The sequence below is a fragment of the Calidris pugnax genome, unplaced genomic scaffold, assembly GCF_001431845.1.
Source record: "Calidris pugnax isolate Ruff unplaced genomic scaffold, ASM143184v1 scaffold219, whole genome shotgun sequence".
In the NCBI taxonomy this organism is placed as follows: Eukaryota; Metazoa; Chordata; class Aves; order Charadriiformes; family Scolopacidae; genus Calidris; species Calidris pugnax.
In genome coordinates this window covers 1,510,685-1,536,369 of record NW_015094507.1, presented here as the reverse complement: position 1 = coordinate 1,536,369, position 25,685 = coordinate 1,510,685, and the positions used below count along the sequence as shown (strand labels likewise).

The 25,685-nt window shown below is 45.9% G+C and overlaps 1 protein-coding gene across 1 annotated transcript in view; it reads right to left on the bottom strand.

Moving 5' to 3' along the window:
- SPRED2 (sprouty-related, EVH1 domain containing 2) overlaps positions 1–25,685 on the bottom strand; it is a 40,811-nt gene that overhangs the window by 14,990 nt on the left and 136 nt on the right. Inside the window, exons 2-4 of the mRNA XM_014964476.1 lie at positions 17,029–17,206; positions 15,525–15,693; positions 9,349–9,413 (exon numbers count right to left, since the gene is read on the bottom strand). Of these exons, the coding sequence (XP_014819962.1) occupies positions 9,349–9,413; positions 15,525–15,693; positions 17,029–17,206 (412 nt within the window). The remainder of the gene's footprint in view (positions 1–9,348; positions 9,414–15,524; positions 15,694–17,028; positions 17,207–25,685) is intronic.

The following is a 25,685-nucleotide window of genomic DNA, read 5'->3' as shown; positions in this document are numbered from 1 at the left end:
ACACCCACACAACAAACAAGAAGCATCACCATCACTAAACCATACCTCCCAGCACTACATCAACCCGTCTTTTGAACACCTCCAGGGATGGTGCCTCAACCACCTCCCTGGGCAGCCCATTCCAATGGCTGATAACCCTTTCAGTGAAAAAGTTTTTCCTAATATCCAGCCTGAACCTCCCCTGGCATAACTTGAGGCCATTTCCTCTCTTCCTGTCGCCTGTGACTTGGGAGAAGAGACCGACCCCCACCTCTCTACACCCTCCTTTCAGTGAGTTGTAGAGGGCAATAAGGTCTCCCCTCAGCCTCCTCTTCTCCAGGCTGAATAACCCCAGCTCCCTCAGCCTCTCCTCATAAGACTTGTGCTCCAGACCCCTCACCAGCTTTGTTGCCCTTGATGATCTTGAAGGTCCCTTCCAACTCTAACCATTCTGTGATTCTATGAAAAAGCCAGCACGCTAAAATAAGCACAGGGAAAGGGGACGATGCGTGTTAAAAAGAAATAAAAAAAACCAAAACCCTGTCAAAAATCTCCTTTGAACTGCTGGGGCAAAGCGAACAAAACCCAATACTTAACTGGTGCATAAATTACAATGCTTACGAGTTCTGGCAAGATACAGCTATAAGGAAACTTCCATCAGAGCAGAAGATCATATTTCAGTTTCCTGCAGGATATATCCCAATCCCAGGGCAGGACCGACTGTGTTTGTATGTGGGAAGGGTACAGAGCCAGAGAACACACTACAAAACCGGCCTGGAGAGGAAGAACTGTGACAAGAGAAACTGCTTACCCTCAGCAAAGTAGCTCGACACGTTCAAGTCACTGCTAGAATTAGCTACATAAAAATTATGTGAGAGCAAGACTTGGAATATCTGATGGCAGTACTGATATTTTCTGCTTAATAATTTGTTACTCGATGACAGATGTTCCTCACCTCACCTTCACAAAGGCACCCCAAACACCCCGAGCTCTCAGCGGGCTGATATTTGCGGACAGTTTCCCATGTTTGGGCTAAAGTGAAAAAAAAAATAAATTAAAAAAAAATATCAAAAATCACATCCTTTCTTTTTGGGTCTGGTTTTGTGACAGCCAACACTCTTCTGCCTCCTCCACAAAGTGCACACAGATGCCCATGACCGACCGGAATTTCCAACCACATTCCCATCATCTCCCCCCTCGGCGCGGCGGCAACCACCGGACCCTGGGGAAGCACACAGCCCTGGTTGGGTGATCCCCTTCTTGCCAGGGACTGAGGAGTCTGAAGATTGTAGGTAGTAAAACGACCAGACTGATAGTTTGGTTTAAAAAATAATTATAATAATAAAAAAAGAGGTGGTTTTACTGTTTTAAAGCCTTAAGACTGAAATAGTGCCAAAGCAACCCCAAATTCAGTGCATTTGGGAACTGTGTTAAACGGCATATCCCTGAGCGCAGGAAAGCCCTGCTTTGCCCACCAGAGAGTGACCTCAAAGCAAAAAAAACTCCATGATAAATAGGATAAAGCCATCCATAAACTGTGCAAGAAAACTCTACTTACCCCTCCTTTCTTTTAAGGAAAGCAAAGAAAGCTTCAAATCTACCCCCCCAGTCCTTGCTCCTATAAGTTCCCCTTCGCTCTTCACTTCATTTACATCTTACGAATCTGTTATATGCAGAAGAATAAATAGATTTTATGTACTGTGTACCTCCACGCTGCAGTCATTTTTGTATTTCCTTCTCTCCAGACACCAGGTTGAGAGTGAGCAAAGGACAATCCATAGGCTGGAGGAGACAGCAATCGTCCCTAGAGTTCTTGAGGGACAAGAGGAGAGCAGCTGCCACCCACCCCAGACCCCGGCAGCGATCCCTCCATCCTGGTGACAATCCTATTGAACCCCCAGAGCGAGCCTAGCTTGGGTAGAAAGAGTAAGAAAATAAGTGGGTTGATTTCCAGCATCGCTTTAAAACAAACAGGAGGTCCTGAAGGAAAGAAAGAAACACAACAGTATAAAAAAAACCCAACCAAACCAACCTGTCAGCCAGAGAAAAATTTTCCACTTGGCTTTCCCTACTGAAATATTTCTTTGAGCATCGCTGGCCATCGCCGTTGAGTAGCGATGTCACGGGCAAAGTTAAATCAAAGGTGAAGAAACCAGGAAAAAAAAGAAGAAATAAAAATAAGATAGCCTTAAAATAATTGGATATTCAGGACCTTTTCACTGCTTTAGTGGGATACCTGCTGCCTCCTGGCATAAAAGCAGGAAGAATTCATAAAAGCAGGAAGAATTCCACCGAGAAGCCAATACACCCTGGTAGTAACGAGAGGAAGAAAAAGACCAATTTACAGATAAACCAATGACTTCGGCCTCTGGGACTACCTTGGGAGTCCATCTGCTGGAACAAGGCACGGCACTGGAAGAGCCGCGTTCAGGTGTGAAGAGCACTTGTCAGGGTGGTGTTGCACCGACTGTTTAAGTGTAGGATGGCCAGAGCACCGTGTATAACTCCAGAGACCCAACTATAAAAAATAGGAATAAATCTTAGTCCAGTTCATTAGTTTATTGCTTAAAGGCTTTTTGATGAAGGGATTTCTCTGCTGGTTTCTCTGTGTGAATTTCTCTCTTCTTGGCAAGTCCTTTTTTTTCTTTTTTTTTCCTTTTTCTTTTAAAACTCTGAAGTAGAATAGCTGTGGTTTATGATGCAAGCCCCAAAAATCAAGACAGCAGAGGATGTGGCTCCCGGCAACAAACCTTTTGGCTCCACCTGCACGGCACAGCTGGTCACTGAGCGGGGAGGAACACCATAGGGATTGTCACAGTCCTATCGCTGTGACAACCCCCCCAGTGGCTTTGCTCAGCCTCACCGAGCAAACAAGGTGGATTTGCTCAGGGTGACTACCTCAGCACCGCACCCCACCACCCCCACGCGGAGCTCAGCGCCTCCAAAAGGCTTTTTTTTTTTTTCCTTTTTGTTACTCTAGCTTAGCTGGAGGAAAAAGGAAATTGCAGGATCTCGTGGGCTCCTCGATCCCCGAGCGCAACTCGGGAAAGATATAAATCTTGCAACTCAGAATCACGGAACTGTCAAGAGTTGGAAGGGACCTTCTAGAGATCATCCAGTCCAACTCCCCTGCCAAAGCAGGGTTGCCCAGAGCACATCACTCAGGACGGCATCCAGGCGGGTCTTGAAGATCTCCAGAGAAGGGGACTCCACACCCTCCCTGGGCAGCCTCTTCCAGGGCTCTGCCACCCTCACCCCAAAGAAGTTCTTCCTCAGATTTAAAAGGAACTTCCCATGTTCCAGCTTGTGCCCGTTGCCCCTCGTCCTGTCACTGGGAACCACTGAAAAGAGTCCGGCTCCATCCTCCTTCAACCCACCCTTTAGATCCTTGTCAGCATTGATAAGGTCTTCCCTCAGCCTTCTCCAGGCTAAAGAGTCCCAGCTCTCTCAGCCTTTCCTTACCAGGGAGATGCTCCAATCCCTCCATCATCTTGACTCTCTCCAGTAGTTCCCTGTCTCTCTTGAACTGGGGAGCCCAGAACTGGACGTAGTATTCCAGTTGTGGCCTCCCCAGCGCAGAGCAGAGGGGGAGAACGACCTCCCCTCAGTGCTTCTCTACTCCCAGCAACACCATTTTCCACAGAGGGGGTGGGACAGGAGATGCTCCAGCATCACACACAACTTGCAAATATCTTTCCGAAGTAATTGGACTGGGTTCCTACACGTCTACTTTAAGGAAAAAGAGCTACAGTGGTTCTTTAAAAGAACCATCTGAACGTGAAACAACCAAGCCAGCAAGAAAAATTAGATTTAGTGTTTATCTAACTAACATAAATCTTATAAATTTTAATAGTGAGGCTGTAACACGCTTGAGGCCCACATGGGAGATGAAAGTAGGGAAAAGGTTTCATGGAAAAGGCAGCAGGGAGAAATCTGGTTTTTTAATTTGGAAACCAGAAGAGATGCAAGGAGGACTGGAACGTTAACATCTGCCACGATCTGCACCGCTACGGCGGGGAACGGGTAATTGTGTCTGTCTCTTAAACCACCATCAGCAGCGTCCAAAGCCGCAGGACAAACTTCCTAACTCCAACATCTCCCAGCACAGGAATACTTGTTCACCCCAAGAAAAAGGCAGGAGGGGCACAGGATCGCTCTAAACACACAGGTTTGTGGTGAAGACATGACTCTGAAGATTTCAGCCCCAGAAGAAGAGCGGTGGTGGTAGCAAGATCTGGCTGTAACACCTCAGTGAAGTGGGAGGAGAGTTGCCCCATCCTGGAGGTGGGGAACCGAGGTAGAGAAGGTGGTTTTGCCCAGGAGCCAGCAAGGGAAGCGATGGATCCAGCCTAGACGTCTTGAAATGCAACCCTGTCGCTCAGCCATGCACCTCTAGATCACGCCTGCTCCACCTGATGAACCTTGCAAGGCTCATTTTGAACAAAAACTAGGGTTTTGTAAAAATTACTACTGACGACGTGCAACAGTGAGGACTGCAGCACACACATCACACTTAGTGAGGTTGGGTTTTGTTGTTTTCTCCTTTACATTCTCCATTAACCCCGAAGGGGACTGCAGTCATTTTTAGATACCCAAACCAGAACTGACCTGGGTGTCTTGTCTTTAGCTCTAGAGCAGGCACGAGGCCACAGATTTATCTCAAAAACACCAGTGGTGTTTCAGCTGAACCGGTCATAAGGTTTGTTTCAGAACAAACACCTCTGGCTTTTTCAGATGGGCTGCTAAAAGAGACCATTTTCAGGCACTCTGCAGACTCTGGAAGACATTGACCTTTCTTTCCTTGGACTCAATTCACATTTTTCACTTCACGGCCATGTGGGATTATTATCTGTAATTGAAAGTAAAAGTGTAGATTTTGCACGAGAACTCAATTATATGGCAAATTCTGTGGCTGAGGAACCGGAGAATATATTCTTATTAAACGTTATTTCTGAAATGAATGTTAATTAAAGAAGGCTGAAGATGCAGGCTGGCTGGCTGAAGACAAACAGAACCATCTCAGACCGTTGCAATGACAATGTTTCCCCCAGCGGAGACAGAACGGATGGCTAGTCTTACTCAGATTGCATCTCTTGAGAGGACGATTTATAACGTACAAGACAGGAGAAATTTATTTGCTAACATATGGAAAACATTTATGGGCTCTACTGGGGATCTGGAATTAAAGAAACACAACTACATATTGTTAAAACTTCTAAATGGAGATTTCATTTTAGAAATAAGCATTTTTTCCCCTCAAGTCAGCGACATTTATTTCTATATTCTTCTGCTTTCTGCCCTGTCAGGTATCAGTTTCAGAACAGGGGGTTGGATCGATTCATCCAGCTGCTGTAGGTCTAATCCACGGGAAAAATATTAGATGGCAAAGTCTTGTTTTTAAAGATGTAACCCACGCTTTGGAACGATGGATGCGGAGCAAACACCCTCGGGATGGGGCAAGGTAGTGTAGGGTGCTGCACCTGGGGAGGAATAACCCCCTGCACCAGGACAGGTTGGGGCTGACCTGCTGGAGAGCAGCTCTGAGGAGAAAGACCAAGGAGTCCTGGTGGACAACAGGATGACCATGAGCCAGCAATGGGCCCTTGTGGCCAAGAAGGCCAATGGCATCCTGGGGGGCATCAGGAAGAGTGTGACCAGCAGGTTGAGAGAGGTCATCCTCCTCTACTCTGCCCTGGGGAGGCCCCATCTGGAGCACTGGGTCCAGTTCTGGGCTCCCCAGTTCCAGAAGGACAGGGAACTGCTGGAGAGGGGACAGCAGAGGGCTACAGAGATGATGAGGGGCCTGGAGCATCTCCCTTACGAGGAGGGGCTGAGGGACTTGGGTCTTTTTAGTCTGGAGAGGAGAAGGCTGAGGGGAGATCTGATCAATGCTTAGAACTACTTGAAGGGTAGGTGTCAAAAGGATGGGGCCGGTCTTTTTTCAGTGGTGCTCAGGGACAGGACAAGAGGAAATGGGCACAAACTTGAAGATAAGAAGTTCCACCTAAACATGAGGAGGTTTCCTGTGAGGGTGGCAGAGCCCTGGAAGAGGCTGCCCAGGGAGGTGGTGGAGTCTCTTTCTCTGGAGACATTCAAAACCCACCTGGACACACGTTCCTGTGGGATCTGCTCTGGGTGGACCTGCTCTGGCAGGGGGTTGGACTAGATGATCTCTAGAGGTCCCTTCCAACCCCATGTGATTCTGTACAACTGCCCAAGTTATCATCTGGGCACCCCAAATTACAATAATGGGAGGAGATCAGGCTACCGACACCAGGGATGCTTTCCAAGCCAATGTTCCTGCAGCCACAGCTGTGTATAATTCACCCCCTTACACACAAAAATCCCCACCTTCTGGTACACGAAAATGATTCTCCATTAAGCCACACAAGACCACAACCTGAGGAAGAGCTCTGCCTCTGGGGCAAACCTTCTCTTCCCTGTGTAAGTAACTTGCTGGATGCCTGGAAGGGTTGCGTGCTGGCTGATGAATAAACGAAATGGATGATGTATGAGTTACACGTGCAAAAAAATGCACAAATTCATCATCCCACGGAGCGGTACTGAAGCTAACAGGATCAGGGACAGCATAAAAACCTCGTGTCAACCAGTATCCAACATCCATATCAGGGTGGGTGCTTACATGTGATGAGAGTGGCTGTTTTAAAGCCGGTACCATGACATTGGTGCAAACATCAGTGCTGACACGCAAGGTAGAGCTGGGGTGGCCATCTGTAAAGCTGCATAAGGAATGTCAAGTTTCAGACCACTGCGGTTGAACAGATTGAAACGTCTTCCAAGGAGGGGCAGGACCTCAGGCCAAATAGCTGAGGCCAAGAGCGACGGCTGGGATTTTCAGAGATGGGTAAATGACTGCTTAAATGACTCAATCATGCAGATGCTTCTGAAAATTCTGCCGCACGCAGTGAAGTTTATTCATGCATGTGTGGGAGAGGGGGAGGACTGTGAAGATTTTAATAACTACCTTAGGAAATAAAAAAGAACAAATGTACTTTCTCTTTAAAACAGAGGAAAAAAAAACCACCCCAAACTCAACAAAACCACCGCTGCGGCTGGGGAAAGGAGTTTACAGGGAAGTTGTAAAGAAGGTTTGTGTGCAAGGCTGACCAAATGGACTATGATACGCAAGTCGAAGAATTGCAAAGAAAGAATGAAACAGAAGGGTAAAAATAAAACGCATCACAGACCTATCAATTTCTTCCAGTCTAAAACACCTCCATGCTTCAGGCTTATGCAGACTTCATACTCCACCATCACCCACCAGATAAATGGGAAGTCGAGAGCTTCAAAGAGCTTAAGGACTGCAGGAAAAGGACAAACTCCATCCTAGGAAGGCCGAGAAGAAATATTCAGGGGAAAAAAAGATGCTCCTAAAGCCTGTTTTTTTTTGGAGTGTGACAACACACCTGCCCTGATGTGACAGCTTGACCAAAGGCACCATGGCAGCTTCCACCATCGCTGGAGTCCCTCTCACTGCTCTGGAGGTCCCGCAACATGCAGAGAGAATTTCTGAGCAGGGGACAACCTGTGAGGACGTCCCCCTGTATCCCAACAAGGCGTCAACTGCAGCTGAGGTTTTCCCCCCTGCTGATGCCATCAAGTAGCTTGGTTTCTCCTCCTCCTCCAAGCATCCTACCCTTAAATATCTGCACAGCAGGGGAGGGGGGGGAGTTATCTGTCACCTCCCTGGGGTCAAGGAGGGGGGAAAATCACACTTTTGGCTCTTCACTTTGAATGCAGGAGATTGAGTGATTCTTATGCAGCCAAGCACCCTTCATTCAACTTTCCCAAGGTAAAGCAACACCTACTTAAAGGCAACGACTTCTTCCTCCCAGTAAAAAAACCACCCTGCAAGTTCAAAAATCAACACTCACGTCACAAAATTGAGAACGCGGGGAAACACAGGAGCCCTCCCAGGCCCCCTAAAATGTCAGCCAGGTGGATTTTAGCAAAAAATAACCCTTTCCGTTTTCCAAAGACTCCTTTTCACTGCTTGAACTGCCAAGCCTTTCCACCTTTAGCCCAGCGAGAGCTGGCACACGCTCGCCCAAGGCACGGACGTTTCGACGGTCGTCCGTCCCCTTTCTGAAGAGCACAGCAGAGTGGCACCCAGCTGGTGAATTTGGGGACAAAACAACACAAATCCCCAAGTGGGTGCCTCCCCCTCCTCTCCCCCAATCCTGTCCCATCCCAGCGCCCATAAATCTCTCCTGGCAGGTAGTTGGGAAGCAGCTGCTAATGATAGTTTTGCTGCAGGAAGTCACCTTTTAACCCCCGCCTGCTGTTGTTTGTCTCCCGGAGCCCGTGACAAAAGGACAGATGCGGCCAACGTGCCAATCGTGGGGAGGATCTGGTCAAAAAGCAGCAGGGAACATGCCCTTGTCCTCACACCAGTCAAACAGCACCCTCAAAAACACTTGGGGTCTTTGGGTGCTTCCCCCCATGGGTGCCCGTTTTCAAATGGCGCGATGCCGGTCCTCAGTTTGCCCTCCTTAACCCTAAAGATGCAGGGAAGCATCCCAAAGATGGCTTTAATTGTGTTTGTTGCTGAGGACGTCCCACCTTCCACCCCCCTGGGCGAGGAAAGCATTTATAACACAACTAACGCATGTACGCAGGGAGCCGCCATCGGAGCCACGCAAATAAATTAAATACCACGAAATATTAGTTGCGAGCATCTTCTTTTCAGTCCACGGAGTATCTGTGATCAGATTACAATTTGATCTGACATAATTGTTATTATTTTTTTTTTTTGCTTTAAAAGCGTGCATGGATAAGGGGGACAGGAGCTGCCTCTGCTTCAGGAAAGCTCCGGAATGCATTTTAGATGTTACCACAAATTAAATACCAACAACTCATTCTTCTTGAAGTCCCCACCGGTGAGGTGACAGCATGCTACTGTGCCGTCATGCACAGGTGAAACACTTGTGAAGTTGGCTTTTGTTAACAACTGCAACTCAAAACCTTAATCCCTTCAGCCTGCACCTGAGCAGCAGCCACCCACTTGAGCGTGTGGGAAGTTTCTCAAGGAAGAGAGAGAGAGAGAAGTATTCAGGTGTGTGCACCACTCAGACCAAGCCACAGGAAATCTGAGAGTTATTATTCCCTCACTTCTAGCCCTGACAACATCTGCTCGGCCGTGCTTTTCACGTGGCGACGGGAAGCCAAGAGAAAGCCAAGGCTTCACCTTCTGTGGAGCGCATACTTCCATCAAATAAAACACACCCGCTGGCCAAACAGGATGAGGGCTGGAAGCCAACCCCGAGGCATAAAACAGAAAAACCTTTTCCAACCTGACCACGTAAACTGGAGTATAAAGGAGAACAACCTGGGCTGAGATGTACTTACTGTGAAGACATCATCATCGCCAACCTCGGCCTCGTTGTGAAGCGTTGAGGAGGAAGTTGTAGACCCTAGGAAAAAAAACAAACCAAACAACAGCTTTTTAAATGCATGGCATCCCCGTGCAACCATTTTTTTTATTAGGCTGGTAAATGTTTGGATTCTCGCAACTTTGTATGTTGCAGATGTATAAAAAAGTTTAATTAAGGAAGAAAAACCCTGGTAGCCAGGTTGGGAAGGTAAAATCTGAAAGTGTTTCTTAACACGCAACTGCATGGCTGCCGATGCTAATTAACTGTGTTAAAAATAGCAGTTAACATTTCCAATTACAGAAGACTTTCACTTCTGAAGAACTATAAAGCTACATACTAATCAGCACTCAAGACCAGCTCCTCAGCTGTCAAGAAACCATATGTGAGTTATTCTTCACATATTCCCTAAATCTGGGGAGGGGGGGAAATGACTTCTAATTTAAAAGAAATAAACCTCACTTTGATAATGCCTGAGAGGATTCCAGAGAAGTTGTACAAGCAGCCAGGGATCAGGTTAGAAAAGCTGAAGGCCACATAGAGTTAAATCTGGCCAGGGGTGTTAAGGTCAACAAGAAAGCCTTCTATAGGTATGTCAGTGCCAAAAGGAAGACTAGGGAAAATGTGGGCACACTCAGGAAGGACACGGGAGACCTGGTCACCTGGAACATGGAGAAAGCTGAGGTACTCAATGATTTTTTTGCCTCAGTCTTCACTGCTAAGGGCTCTAACCACACCACCCAAGTCACAGAAAGCAAAAGTAGGGAGTGGGAGAATGAGGTACCACCCACTGTAGGAGAAGACCAGGTTCAAGACCAGCTGAGAAGCCTGGAGGTGCACAAGTCCATGGGACCTGATGGGATTCATCCGTGGGTCCTGAGGGAACTGGCGGATGAAGATGCCATGCCACTACCCATCACACTTGAGAAGTCGTGTCAGTCTGGTGAACTTAACACTGACTGGAAAAGGGGAAACATAACCCCCATTTTTAAAAAGGAAAAAAAAAGGAAGACCCGGGGGAAGACTAGGGAAAATGTGGGCACACTCAGGAAGGACACGGGAGACCTGGTCACCTGGAACATGGAGAAAGCTGAGGTACTCAATGATTTTTTTGCCTCAGTCTTCACTGCTAAGGGCTCTAACCACACCACCCAAGTCACAGAAAGCAAAAGTAGGGAGTGGGAGAATGAGGTACCACCCACTGTAGGAGAAGACCAGGTTCAAGACCAGCTGAGAAGCCTGGAGGTGCACAAGTCCATGGGACCTGATGGGATTCATCCGTGGGTCCTGAGGGAACTGGCGGATGAAGATGCCATGCCACTACCCATCACACTTGAGAAGTCGTGTCAGTCTGGTGAACTTAACACTGACTGGAAAAGGGGAAACATAACCCCCATTTTTAAAAAGGAAAAAAAAAGGAAGACCCGGGCAACTACAGGCTGGTCAGTCTAGCGTTGAGGAGGAAGTTGTAGACCCTAGGAAAAAAAACAAACCAAACAACAGCTTTTTAAATGCATGGCATCCCCGTGCAACCATTTTTTTTATTAGGCTGGTAAATGTTTGGATTCTCGCAACTTTGTATGTTGCAGATGTATAAAAAAGTTTAATTAAGGAAGAAAAACCCTGGTAGCCAGGTTGGGAAGGTAAAATCTGAAAGTGTTTCTTAACACGCAACTGCATGGCTGCCGATGCTAATTAACTGTGTTAAAAATAGCAGTTAACATTTCCAATTACAGAAGACTTTCACTTCTGAAGAACTATAAAGCTACATACTAATCAGCACTCAAGACCAGCTCCTCAGCTGTCAAGAAACCATATGTGAGTTATTCTTCACATATTCCCTAAATCTGGGGAGGGGGGGAAATGACTTCTAATTTAAAAGAAATAAACCTCACTTTGATAATGCCTGAGAGGATTCCAGAGAAGTTGTACAAGCAGCCAGGGATCAGGTTAGAAAAGCTGAAGGCCACATAGAGTTAAATCTGGCCAGGGGTGTTAAGGTCAACAAGAAAGCCTTCTATAGGTATGTCAGTGCCAAAAGGAAGACTAGGGAAAATGTGGGCACACTCAGGAAGGACACGGGAGACCTGGTCACCTGGAACATGGAGAAAGCTGAGGTACTCAATGATTTTTTTGCCTCAGTCTTCACTGCTAAGGGCTCTAACCACACCACCCAAGTCACAGAAAGCAAAAGTAGGGAGTGGGAGAATGAGGTACCACCCACTGTAGGAGAAGACCAGGTTCAAGACCAGCTGAGAAGCCTGGAGGTGCACAAGTCCATGGGACCTGATGGGATTCATCCGTGGGTCCTGAGGGAACTGGCGGATGAAGATGCCATGCCACTACCCATCACACTTGAGAAGTCGTGTCAGTCTAGTGAACTTAACACTGACTGGAAAAGGGGAAACATAACCCCCATTTTTAAAAAGGAAAAAAAAAGGAAGACCCGGGCAACTACAGGCTGGTCAGTCTCACCTCTGTGCCTGGCAAGATCATGGAGCAGATCCTCCTGGAAACTCTGCTAAGGCACATGAAAAATAAAGAGGTGATTGGTGACAGCCAACATGGCCTCAAAGGAGAAATCGTGCCTGACAAATTTGGTGGCCTTCTACGATGGTGCTACAGCATCACTGGATAAGGGGAGAGCAACAGACATCATTTACTGGACTTCAGCAAAGCCTTTGACACTGTCCTGCATGACGTCCTTATCTCTAAATTGAAGAGATTGGATGGATTTGATGGATTTGACAGATAGACTGCTTGGTGGGTAATGAACTGGCTGGACAGTCACGCTCAAAGAGTTGCCATCAACAGCTTGATGTCCAAGTGGCGACAAGACCAGCTGAGAAGCCTGGAGGTGCACAAGTCCATGGGACCTGATGGGATTCATCCGTGGGTCCTGAGGGAACTGGCGGATGAAGATGCCATGCCACTACCCATCACACTTGAGAAGTCGTGTCAGTCTGGTGAACTTAACACTGACTGGAAAAGGGGAAACATAACCCCCATTTTTAAAAAGGAAAAAAAAAGGAAGACCCGGGCAACTACAGGCTGGTCAGTCTCACCTCTGTGCCTGGCAAGATCATGGAGCAGATCCTCCTGGAAACTCTGCTAAGGCACATGAAAAATAAAGAGGTGATTGGTGACAGCCAACATGGCCTCAAAGGAGAAATCGTGCCTGACAAATTTGGTGGCCTTCTACGATGGTGCTACAGCATCACTGGATAAGGGGAGAGCAACAGACATCATTTACTGGACTTCAGCAAAGCCTTTGACACTGTCCTGCATGACGTCCTTATCTCTAAATTGAAGAGATTGGATGGATTTGATGGATTTGACAGATAGACTGCTTGGTGGGTAATGAACTGGCTGGACAGTCACGCTCAAAGAGTTGCCATCAACAGCTTGATGTCCAAGTGGCGACCAGTGACATCTTTGTCTGATGTGGTTGACACCCTAGAGGGAAGGGATGCCATCCAGAGGGACATGGAAAGGGCGGAGTAGTGGACCTGTGCAAACCACATGAAGTTCTACCAGACCAAGTGCAAGGTCCTACAGCTGGGTCAGGGAAAGATGAACTGGCTGGACAGTCACGCTCAAAGAGTTGCCATCAACAGCTTGATGTCCAAGTGGCGACCAGTGACATCTTTGTCTGATGTGGTTGACACCCTAGAGGGAAGGGATGCCATCCAGAGGGACATGGAAAGGGCGGAGTAGTGGACCTGTGCAAACCACATGAAGTTCTACCAGACCAAGTGCAAGGTCCTACAGCTGGGTCAGGGAAAGCCCAAGCACAAATACAGGCTGGATGGAGAATGGATGGAGAGCAGCCCTGAGAAGAAGGACTTGGGGGTGTTGGTGGATGAGAAGCTCAACATGAACTGGCAACATGCACTGGCAGCCCAGAAAGCCAACCCCATCCTGGGCTGCATCCCCAGCAGCATGGCCAGCAGGATGAGGAGGGGATTCTGCCCCTCTGCTCCACTGTGGGGAGACCCCCCCAAAGTGCTGCCTCCAGCTTGGGGGGTACCAACATCAGAAGGACATAGATCTGTTGGAGGGAGTCCAGAGGAGGCCATGAAGATGATCAGAGGGTTAGAGCACATCTCCTGTGAGGACAGGCTGAGAGAGTTGGGGGGGTTCAGCCTGGAGAAGAGAAGGCTCTAGGGAGAAAACAGAGCCCCTTCCAGTCCCTAAAGGGGCTCCAGGAGAGACGGGGAGGGACTCTGGATCAGGGAGAGAAGCGACAGGACGATTTTTTTTAATGTAAGCCCAGTGCTACACTGAATTAGGGCAACATCACTTCCCTAACTAAAATAGTTGAGCTGTTTGTACCACCTTCGTTCTGGAATTTTTTTTTTTAAATCATGAGCTTTATATAATGCCATCCGCACCAGCCCTGGCTGCTCTCAGTCGCATCATGACGAAGATGTGCAGAGCTAAGTGAGAAAGCCCACTTAAAAAACTAAGTAACATTCACCACGTTAAGCTTTAAAAATAATAATAATAAAAAAAAATAATCCAAATTTTCTACAGAGCTGCACAGGATTCCTGTACTTGTGCACAAAACTTCCATGCTTCTGATGTTACAGGGAACAAGCTACTGGTTAAATATTAATAACAACGATTCTAACAAAGCAGTGATTTCATCAAGCGGAGCTTCAAATGGACACGGTTTGTTGTGCTTCATATTACCTGCTAAATTTAATCAGCTACGTGAACAAAGAATGCACAATAAAGGAAACCCTCTGCCTGATGCTCTGTGTGCACAAGCCAGTTATTGGTTTTCATTCAGAAAGCCTTATTTGGAAGTTAAGGAGGAACACATTCATGAGGATCTGTCTGTGCTGTTAATGGGATAAATATAGATTTGCTGATTTTGAAGTATCTGAGATACAGAACCTCATTTTAAACACCTCCACTGGAAAATGGATCAGAAAGAGCAGAAATTGCCACGTACCAGCACCTCCAAAATGCTACTCAATACAGCTGAGTTGGCATCTCCTCGAAAAACTTGGCATAATCCCGTGCCACTTAACACAAAACATCACCGTTATGACCCAAAATGCTTCCCAGTTTCAGCAAGCCAGCAAGAAGAAAGTGGGAGGCCTACCTGTAACTTCTTCATGTTAACAGCATGTAAAAAAGCAAATTAATAACTAGTTGAGAAGATCCTTCCTCTAACGGATGAGGTATTTACCAGGAAGGGGCTCTGGGGAATTAATTCTCTCCCAGTATCTACCATTTCCATGTTAAAGCAAGGACAGGGCATCCAGAATGTTTAGATGTCTTCTGGACCTAATGTACTCCAAAAGAATACAAGCCTGTATATATTATTTGAGCTAGTATCCTCAAAAAATAGTACCATCTGTATATAAAAATATCCCAGACACACCGGGTGAGAATGAGAAAGACTTTGGACCACTAACCCCCTACATTAAGTGGCATGGTTAAAAAAAACACAACTAAACCAAACCAAAAAAAAACCCAAGCAAAAAACCCATGAAGAATTAAATTTCATTAAAATAAAGGACTATTGAATTATAGTTGTATAATGATTGCTTGATTCCAATGAAATGTGAAAAGGAAAAATTTCTGACAACTTCAAAGCACAGGCAATTCAAACGCATTTTTTACTGAATTAAAGAAAAAAAAAAGCAAAAGAAAAACACAACAAAGTCTTCAAGAACTACCATTCAACTAAGAGGATGCAGACAAAACTAATTACTGCAAAAAACCAAAAAACAAAACAGAGTTTTATTCAACTCCAGGCTGGGATTCATACCATGATTTAACAAAGACTCGGTAAGATGAGACTGGGCTGCATCTGAAGAAGAGCCTGGGCTGTTGGAGTTGCCATTGCTGGCGTGAAAAACAAGTCTATCAAAAAAAAGCAGTAATAACTGACTCGATGATAATTAAAGGAGGTGGGGGAAGTCTGGACAGACCAGGCCAGATATGAAAATACTTGGACTGAAATGCCTTCTCTCTTTAAGGGATGAGAAAACTCCGGCTCCTCTTGGACACGCACACAAGAGATGTCCAAGCCCAAGAACTGATTTGGAACCCACCCTTTGACCCAACGCCATGCTTCAAACCCCCTTCCCCAGCTCTTCAGAAGGTGGAAGCGGCGGCTGCTGCGCGCGGCGGTACCTTCAATGAGGTCCTCGATGGCTTTCCTCACTCCTCTGTCGAAGGCCCGAGCGTCGGCGGGGCTTTGGAAAGTGAGCCCGAACTTTCTGTTGTCGACTTTCCAGTGGTGGAAGGTGGGGTTCGCCTTGGTGTACACCAGGTCCTTCTTCACAAAGCACTCCAGCACCACCTGGGAGGGCACGAGCCCCAAAAGAGGAGCAAAGTCACTTTTCCCACCCCAAGGCCATGACAGGCGCCATCTTGGCCCAGCCCTGACGTAGGCTTCACGTAGGGGAACATCCTTCCCTACTAAAGAATGACTAATAAACACCAGACGCTGCCATTGTTCTCATAACCATCGCACATCCATCTTTTTTTCCCTCTGCTTTGAGTAGGTGACTCCTCACTACCCCAATTTTGGACCCAGACCTGGAGCAGGGAGGCACAGGTTCCAGCCAGTGGAGGCTCAGCTGGAGGGAGAACCTCTTCCCTCCATAATTTTGCTCCACACAGATTTTATTCCCCAGCAGATTTAGGAAGTGCTGTAACACTCCCCTCACCCTTTTTTTTCTCGCCCCCCTGCCAGGCACTTGTCTCAAACTCTGCCGTGCCAAAATCCATCCCTAGGGAAATGCTCAGCTTGTAAGTCTTACCTTGTCCTCCAAAACCATAAGCATGGCTCCAAAATAGTGTCAACAACAACAAAAAAAAGCTTCCTAAGCAAAACAGGATTGCAAGACAAACAGCAAGATAATTTCTGACTCAAATAATGCTTTTTTTTGTTTTGTTTTGCCCAAATGCTGAGTTGGCAGAGCCTGGGCAGGGAATGTATTTTTAAGGTAGCCCATGGCTTCACAGGAGCGAATTTCAGATGAATGAAATATATACAAAACGAGATAACAAACTGTAACATCTAAAGCGGACTCTGGAAATAGGGAAAGGGCTTTATTCATTTGATTTGTGCGGGGAAAAAAAGAGAGCTCCTTTTTAGATAAACAGCTAGCAGGAGAAAGCCGGTGCTTCAATTCATAAGAGACAACTTGTCTTCATGGGCTCACTCTGCTCGTTTCAAACCCTGAAGGGCACGCAGCATGAATAATTCATGGCCGTTTTAAAGGTTTGCACTGCGTTACTCAGTGCAATGTGACTGGCTTCATGGGTTCTTTACACTTCAATTCACTTCTCACCTACCTCTGCGAGGTCTTAGAAAAAAAAAAAAAAAAAAACCACAAAAAAAACCCCAAACTCCCAGGGCCTTTTTTCCATCATCAAAGGAGGTCTTTGCACACAGATGGATGTCAAAAATTTACCTGCTCCTTCCAGGTGGCAACATGACAACCTAGATAGCAACAGATGGCCATTCCAGATGAGGATGGGTTTGTTTTGTCCAATCTGGTACTATTTGCACATGCCTGTTTTTTATGTTTTAAATAAAAAAAAAAATCTTGCAGAAGAATACAATAGTGATAGATTTGGGATAATTCTCATTATAAGAACAGACAAAAGTTGAATTAGGTTCTATTACCAGTTTGTCTTTCTGCCTTTCACCATGGATTAGAAATCCACTTCTTCCATTGCCCTCCGGGTACGTGACCTTGCAGACGCCAACTCTACTGAGACCGCCTCCTTCTTGTGGCAACCATCCCCCACTGGAGTCATCTCGGGTCATAACCACAGCTTTGACTCGCACAATATAGCTGTCACTGCAATGTTAACAAAACAAAAACAAAACAAAACCTCTTGTGAGCATCACACCACCTTGCCAGGGTCTTTTTCTCAAGGGTGGTATTGAGGCAGCGCTTCTTCTGGTCCCAACACACAGTTTCTGCCCAGGATGGAAGTCCACCTCTGTGACGGATGATCTTAACTACTCAAGTCACCATAGGAAAGACACCCATCAAACAGCAAGGGATGGCCCTGTTGAGTGTCCAAATACCCACACACAGACCAAACAACACATGGTCCCAGACACCCTTTCCCTCATGCAGTTGGGGACAGGGATCAAAAGAGTGGGGTAGCCATGCAGCACCCCAATACCACCACCCACAGGGAATGTATTGGGGCATGAGGTCTCCAAAGTGTTGGCAGAACATGTGGAGCTCAAATAACCCATGAAAAAAGTGTTTTAAGTTGTTTGTGATCAAATTAGTGAAGTGGGCTTTGGAAGATCCATCTGCAACTGGGACAGCCTTATGGGAAAAAGACCTCACAAGTATGGCTCCAACTGGTACCTCAGATGAAAGGAGACAGAAATCATCTCAGCTGAAGTCATCAGGACCACACCACGTCCTGAGAGCAGTTCCACAAAGCTTTCAAGGGGCTTCAAAGGCGGCACATAACCTCTCAAGAAGCTATTCTAGAAGCACCTGAGATACACAGGATAATTCACGTGCCCATCACGAGGGTCAAAAGAGCCCCCACAGCAGGAGGCTCCATTTCCCCAAGCCCCTTCCCGTACCCTTTCCACAGAGCAGTTGCTCCAGCATCTGCTGGGGACAGCACCAGGCAGGGGGTCATTTGGGAGCAGAAAGGACACTACACAATGTAAGCAAAAGCATGGGACACTCAAGCTAAAATGGGTTGTCCCCACCCCAGAGCTACTGGGAAATACCAATTCCATTCTCACAACTGCTGCTGAGTCCCGGCTTGGTGGAACCTGTCACGCATTAGACATCCATTAACCCAGTGACCGATGGCTGTGACACCCTCACAAGGAGGTCACTGTGGCATGGTTAGATGTCAACCATACACAACCAAGGCAACGCCGGCGGCAGAGCTGCTGAGACACCCACCAGCACCTGCAAAGGTGCCGCAGGACACTCAAACCCAGGCAAAACTGGGAACATCAACCAGGCTAAGAAAAAGAACGTGCCAAGAAAATTGCCCAGGAATTGTCCACCTCCAGGCAACCAGGTGAGCTCCCCAGAAGAAAGCTCAACCTCTAGAGTGCTTCAAGAGGAGACCTTTCAAAGCGACAGGTATAATCCTTTAGGGAAAGAGAATTTCTATCCAAAATTACAAGCAGCAGTAGTTTTCTTCACCCTGCACCAGGTAAAACAGGCTCTCCTTTCCAGACTTTATTTTTGCATCACTTTTATAATCCAAGTGCCAATATTTGAAGTTCAAGTTCCCCTTTCTCTAACACAACCAGATTTTATTTAATACCCAAAGAAGCAGCCTCACAGATCCTACTTGAAGGCAGTTTTGAGGACAGACCAAAAGAGGCAGCAAAGCATCTTCTGGGACCAGCTAATCCCTCCTGCACAAAACACACCCTGCCATTTTCCTTTTGCCAGAGTTATTTTACAGGTGCACCAACTTTCTCAATGAACGTACGCAACGATGGCAGTAGATAGGCGCTCAAGGTTCACCCCCTATCGATCTGAGGACCTTGAGCTGGCTGATTAAAAGCTTTTCAGCATACTCAGATACGTGTCCCGTACTACAGCTGACACACACAAGGCGTCCACAGAACTGAGAAGCAACATTTTTAAGAATATTTTTGCTCTTGTGTTCTTAAAGCAGCATCCTGGTACAGGAAACAGGGCAAATATGTCTATAAACAGACCCAGTTACATTTCTTTTGGTTTTTTTTTTCCCCCTCTAATGAAAACCCATTTCTAGATTTTACCAGCGGCAACTTTATAATCTCTTGGCTTCCCGATACTCAGAATTAAGCAAAATATTTCAGCTAATTTCCTACTGGGCAAAAATCGAGCTGCTTATATCCAAGACGGGTTTTGATTTCTTCTCTGTACCCTTCCCCTATGGTCTGTAAGAATTAGCAATAAGACAAAGGTAGCAATAAGCATAAAAAGAAAAGCCAACTATACATTTCTATATAGTTCTCCTGACCCCCAAGGATCCCCTTCTGGACTTATTTTTAACTCTTCTCACTTCTAGGGAACTCTCCATTAAATTTCAAGTTTTCTTCCAAAGTCAGACCTGCTCAATGCAACCTTCTTCCCATCCTCCTGAAAATTGCCACCGGTAACACGGCTTCCCGTGGGATTTGCCATTCACTTTTACGGCAGCAGCTGGAACCCCCTGGCTGTCCCCAAAGTAACATTTTCTTCAGTTACTTTTCTGCAGGAATCGCCCGCTCGAAGGAAAATTAAGAAAGCAGCAGCTACTCGGTATTTGGTGATTTCTACCAACTATTTGTAGGTTTCCATCACCTCTCGGTGATTTCTCAAGGCTCCTGATTACGTTTGAAAACTAGGGGATGCCTACACATTAAATTTAGGTCTCTCAACTACTATCCCTGCCCATTATAATCACAATCTGATGGGGTACACAGCCATGTGGTTTTCATCTTCATACCCACAGCGACACCATGACCTATGGCTCTTCCAACCTCGGCCACCAAGGCCACCCATTTCACCCAACAGCTCTGCAACTAGATGTGGTACCTATGAGGGGGAGAGATGAGCGTTTCATTAACTCAAAACTGCTGGTTCTACTTTTGAGCGGTACTTTTTTGGAAGTCAGCATCCCTCTAAGAGGATGGCTCTTGGAGATGGGTGAGAAGATGGACAGGATTTAGACCAGGGCATACAACAGTTGTCATCTGCCCACATCCAAGATGCTACTGGGATGCCCAAGGGTCAGGGACTGGGGGGTAAGGGCGTGGGAAACAAGCTGGAATAGCAGGTTTTTTGACCCAAACAGAGCAATCTGGTAATTTGCTTTAATGGAAAGTGGATTTATTGACGGTGGAGAACAATCTGCTAGCTTTTCAAGCATATGTGGTGGAGGACAAACTTAAAGGAACCTGAGCACAAAGTGCAAGATGTTAAAATTTTACTCCTTTCCCCAGTATTCACTGCATTTGTCCGTCAGCCCCAAATACCCAGGAAAACACAATATATACTGCATTTCTCCCAATCTGAAGAGCCACCTACCTCCTTAAGTATATCAAGCCAGAAGAGCTAGTTTCCAGCCCCTGGAGAGCCCTGTCCCCACTCCCACCTGGAGCCACATGCAGCCTACCCTGAGGGATTTAGGAGAAAGATAGAAAGACAGAAGGAAAAACAGAAAAGCAGAAAGAAGGTGATTAATGTTTCTTAGGGCTCCACAGCTTGGTTTAGTCACCAGACTAGGACTCAGGAACTATACCTTGAATTTGCAAGGCTACACACCGCTTCCTTCCGTTTCCTAAATCAAAATCTTCCATCCACAAGCCTAGAATAGGGAATGCTTCTTTCCCTCATGCCAGTGTTGATAAATACTTGGGAAGTACTCAAGTATTTCAGGTCCATATAAGGACCTTGCTTCCTTAGCATAAAAGCTGTTTATTTTCTTTGCTATTTAATATCAGGCTCTGGCTGGTGGCGAGGGCTCAGAATCCTCCGGCGCGAAGGAGCAATCCGCAAATGCCACACACGTGTCACCGCTTCGGCGTACCGAGGTTTTGGGAGTGAAAACAAGCCTGGTCAAGTCACATTTACCATGGGACCTCTGCAATTCCACTGCTCCAGGAGAAAGGGTTAATGAGGTACGTGAAGATGTTTGGGCCCTTCTCCATTAATGAGATACCTGATTGAGGTTAGACAACGCGAGCCTTTCACGCAGTTAAAAATGAAACAGCTGAAAAAAAACCCCAACCCTGCAGTAGCCTTAGTTTTTATTTTTTATTGGCTTCTTAAAACTTTTAAGACTGCTCTAATTATCAGGTTTACGGCTTGCGTGCGACGCGTTCCACGCAAATTATGCTCTGAAACAGGATGCTCTGCTATCTTAACCCTACGGATTTGTCTTCAACGGCCTGAAAAAGCTTGGGAAGGAAAGGTTCTGCAGGGATTACCCAGCTGCATGGCACCCGGCCAGCGCGTCCCAGGGCTGCTGCAGGTTATGTGAGCTCACCCCACCCAGGGTGAAAACCCCTAACGAACTTGGGGAGCAAAGGGAAGGGCAAAAACCGTAATGAACTCGGGGAGGAGCAGAAAACCACGTGTTTTTATTGGAAGGAAAAGAGCTTTAAAAATTATAGCTTGTGGGTGTGCATATAGATATATATAAATATCTATTAAAAAATAAATTAAAAAGAAGAATGCGTGTGTATTAATTGCTACTCTGAAGGATATAGAGATTTTTCCTGACCCAGAAGTGACTACTTCTGTGAGAAATGAAACCACTGTTGCATTACTATAGAATAACTTTTATAAAGCATTTCTGTCTAAGAGACAGGTGATGTTTAAGGAGGATAAAAAAAGTGCTTTGCTCCAGCAGGCATGAACCACATTGTAAAAAGCAGCCAACCCCATCCAGCCTTCTCCAACACGAGCCCCACGGCTTACGGCACCCATGAAACCCCAGTGGAACCAGTGGGGGACAAAGTCCTGCAATCTCGTACGCCCAACCATGGGCTTACAGCTGCCATCACACATCCAGGACTCCATGGCAAATAATTCATAGCATCATCAAATCATTCAGGTTGGAAAAGACCCTTGGGATCATCGAGTCCAACCATCGACCCCACTCTACAAAGTTCTCCCCTACACCCTATCCCCCAACACCACATCTAAATGACTTTGAAAAACATTCAGGGATGGTGACTCCACCACCTCCCTGGGCAGCCCATTCCAGTCTCTGACCACTCTTTCTGCAAAGACTTGTTTCCTAATGTCCAGTCTAAACCTACCCTGTTGCAGCTTGAAGCCATTCACTCTTCTTCTATCACTACCAGTGAGAAGAGACCAGCACCAACCTCTCTACAAGGTCCTTTCAAGTAGTTGTAGAGAGTGATGAGGTCTCCTCTCAGCCTTCTCCTCCTCAAACTAAACAGTCCCAGCTCCTTCACTCTTTCTTCGTAACGTTTATTCTCCAGGCCCTTCACCAGCTTCGTTGCCCTCCTCTGCACCCGCTCCACCACCTCCATATCTCTCTTGTGTTGAGGTGCCCAAAACTGGACATGATATTCAAGGTATCATGTTCATACTGGCCCCACCAGTGCTGAGTACAGGGGGACAATCACCTCCCTACTTCTGCTTGTCACACTATTTCTAACATAAGCCAGGATAATAACCATTCCTTTGTAAGTTAAGGCTTTAATTTTGCCCATGTCTTCATAAAAGGAGGGTTGAACCATGAGCTCCCTTCCCCGAGCCACTCTTCTTTTCCACTTCACTTCAAACGCGACTGCAAATACGATCTGAGATGTCTAAAAATCCTAAGGAAGAATAAAACAAGCAAAAAAAAAAAGTAGCCCAACCCACCACATTTACTAATTTCTTTTGAGTCACATTTAGCATCTAAACCAGTTCTCAGCCACCTTGCATAATTCAAGAATATTTTTTCCTCTAGCCAGGCTAGTTGACCAAAATCCAAACTTTCAGGTTAATGCAGCCACAGGGCACTTCAGCATTTCTCTCACCACCTTGACTTTGCAGGTTATGAGGCCAGGAGAGGTTCAGGTCTCTGACAGAAAGGTAATTGCACGGAATGGGCTTCTGAAGTACAGACTGCTGTCCTCAAGGAATCTCCATTCCCAGGTCCCAGATTTCTGGGAAGAGCCACAAGGACAGCAGGAGGTTGCTGGTGGGAAGAGGTCGGGCTCTTCAGCTGAACTGAACTACAGACACCGGTTGCTTAAACACAATTTAAACCACCTGGATCCATGCAAATTTAACTTTACAACTACAGGGGCATCACCTTGTCTTTGGCTGGACATATTTCAGGACACTCTTATTTTGCCGCCTTGTCCCTGTCCCAGCACCTCTGACAGCTGGAGTTAAAGCCCCCCTGTTCTCCCTAGGTGATTGCTGGAAATTATATGGCAAGGATATAACTCTTTGGAATTCATCCCGCAGCTGGAAAGTGGCGGCATTTGAATGGAAGTCATGAAAAACTGCTATTTCTGGAGTCCTGCTTTCTTGATCCCATACTCTGTTTACGGACCTTCTAGCAAAGGTGAAGCATCTGCAGATTACAACCAGCATTTTCTTCTTCAAAACCCTAACTCAGGACTTCGTTAGAAAGAAAGCTTCTGGGCGCACGGAGCCACGACAAAATAAAGTCAATGTTTTGATACCATTTAGATTTCCAGCAGGTATGAAACTTTTCAGGGGGACAATCACCTCAAAAAAAAAAAGAAGAAAAAAGAAAAAAAAAAGAAGAAAAAAAAAAAAAGAAAAAGAAGAATGAAAAGGAAAATGATTTACTACTCACGGCCGTATTAAAGCATCTACATAATACACTGCTGAAACCGTGTTAGAGCTATTGAAACCCACACCAAAAGTTGTTAGAAAAACACCCCCAAAGTTTTCTAAAGATTTTTTCTAAAGGCAGCCGTGACACCGCTGGGATGAGAGAAGACTCATCTGAACAACAAAACTTTTCACAAGCATTTCCTGAAACCTCTTCAATAAATATCACAGCGAAGCCCCTTCTCGCTGGCGAAAAAACCACCCTAAAAACACCACAAAAGATTTCTCTTCAAAATTGTTCAACGGATCAATTCTGCAATAAAGCATTCTACCTGCACAGGTCAGTGTGCCTTGGAAAACTGTAAGGAGCAGCAAAACAAACTAATAAACAAAAATTCAGTTTAATAATATAAAGCATTTACACCATTTATCCTGCAGCTCGTGAAGCCGGCCGGCGGTCCAGCCAAGAATGACACACTCGAGTCCTCCTATTCTCCTGCAGGGGTACAAAAATATGACCAGATTTCAAGGAAAGCTAATTAGTACTATCATTTACTTACTGTAATGAGAAAGGAAGTTGTTATTGCGTGACAGATGGTATTTGTTTTACATCAGAGGCAAGATAAGCAAAAAATCGCTTAGCCAGCCAAACAGGTAGTTGCAGGAGATCTGCATCCTGAATTGATTCCCCACCCCCCGGAAAAAAAGACACAACCAAGTTCTATCCTCATTTTTTCCTGAGGTACACTGACCCTGTTCCTCTTATCCTATGCTACCTAACGAACGGTAATATTTAGCAAAAAGAAGAAAACAAGCACAGTGACTGCATCCCAGCTTTGCAAGGTTTATGGCTCTCCGTTCTTTTGTGTAAAAATGAAAAATAAGAGATTTGATACCAAAAATTACGGAGGAACGTAGTGGAGAAATCTGTTCAGTTCACAGGACAAAGCTATTTCCCCATCCAAGGAGTTTTTGCTGTCACTCCATAGGCACGGTGGCCGTGATGCCACCAAAAGCACTGCCCAGACCAGAAACCCCGTTTCTGCCCTAAAATATCCCATTTTGCAGATGAAGTGCAGCCCTGTCACAGCGCAAGCGAAAAGAACACAAGGGGTCCTTCTCTTCAGCTACAGAATCAACGATACGCCGGGACAAAAAAAGTAAAATTCTGTATGTACACACACACATCTACACAGCATTTCTGAAAAAAAATAATCAAAGTTTACAAAAGAAAAGAAAAGAAAAAAACAACCCAGAAATCGCTCACCCTGAGCATTTTTTCCTTCACTCTCCTCCGTTTAGATGAGTGCAGAATGCAACTCTATTTATCCCCCCCCGTAAACATCCTCTGTGACACGTATGTTACCACTACAAAGGGCAGACAATATTTTTTAAATATAATTAAAAAAAAAAATAAAAAATTTCTGTGACTCAATTCCAGCTGAATCTATATCAGAGAAGGTGGTGGGGAGTAAGCAGGGTAACTGTGGTCTAAACCTAAAGGGTTTTTATCTTTTGCCAGGTAAATGCATTAAAAAGAAAAAGAAATAGAATAAAAGACAACATTCTTAACTACATCAAAAACCAACGTGCCCACTGAGTTTGCCTTCTACCTCTTCTTTTACGCCCCCCAGCCCCAATAAGTATCCACGGGGAGGGACATCAAGGGAAGTAGATTCATCTCTTTTCCTCTCGGTATTTACGAGAGGGTGCACATTAAACCATCACTTCTGAGAAGAAAAAAAAAAAATATCATAAAAATTTAAATGTAATCATAAAAGAGAGCCTGCGTTTCACAGAAGAAGTCATACATATTCCCGGAGAAATTATATGCTGGTTTAGAAGATACAGAAGGGCTGTGGGGGCAGATTGGGGGGGGGGGGGGGGGGGGGGGGAAAAAAAAAAAAAAGAGCAGGACAATTTTGTTGAGAGGCCAGCAGGCAGAAGTAAAGCTGTAATTGTGCACACAGTTGAAAGGATTATTGTTTCTGACACGGGTAATCCTTCGTCTTTTACTTCTTGGCCTGCCCAATGG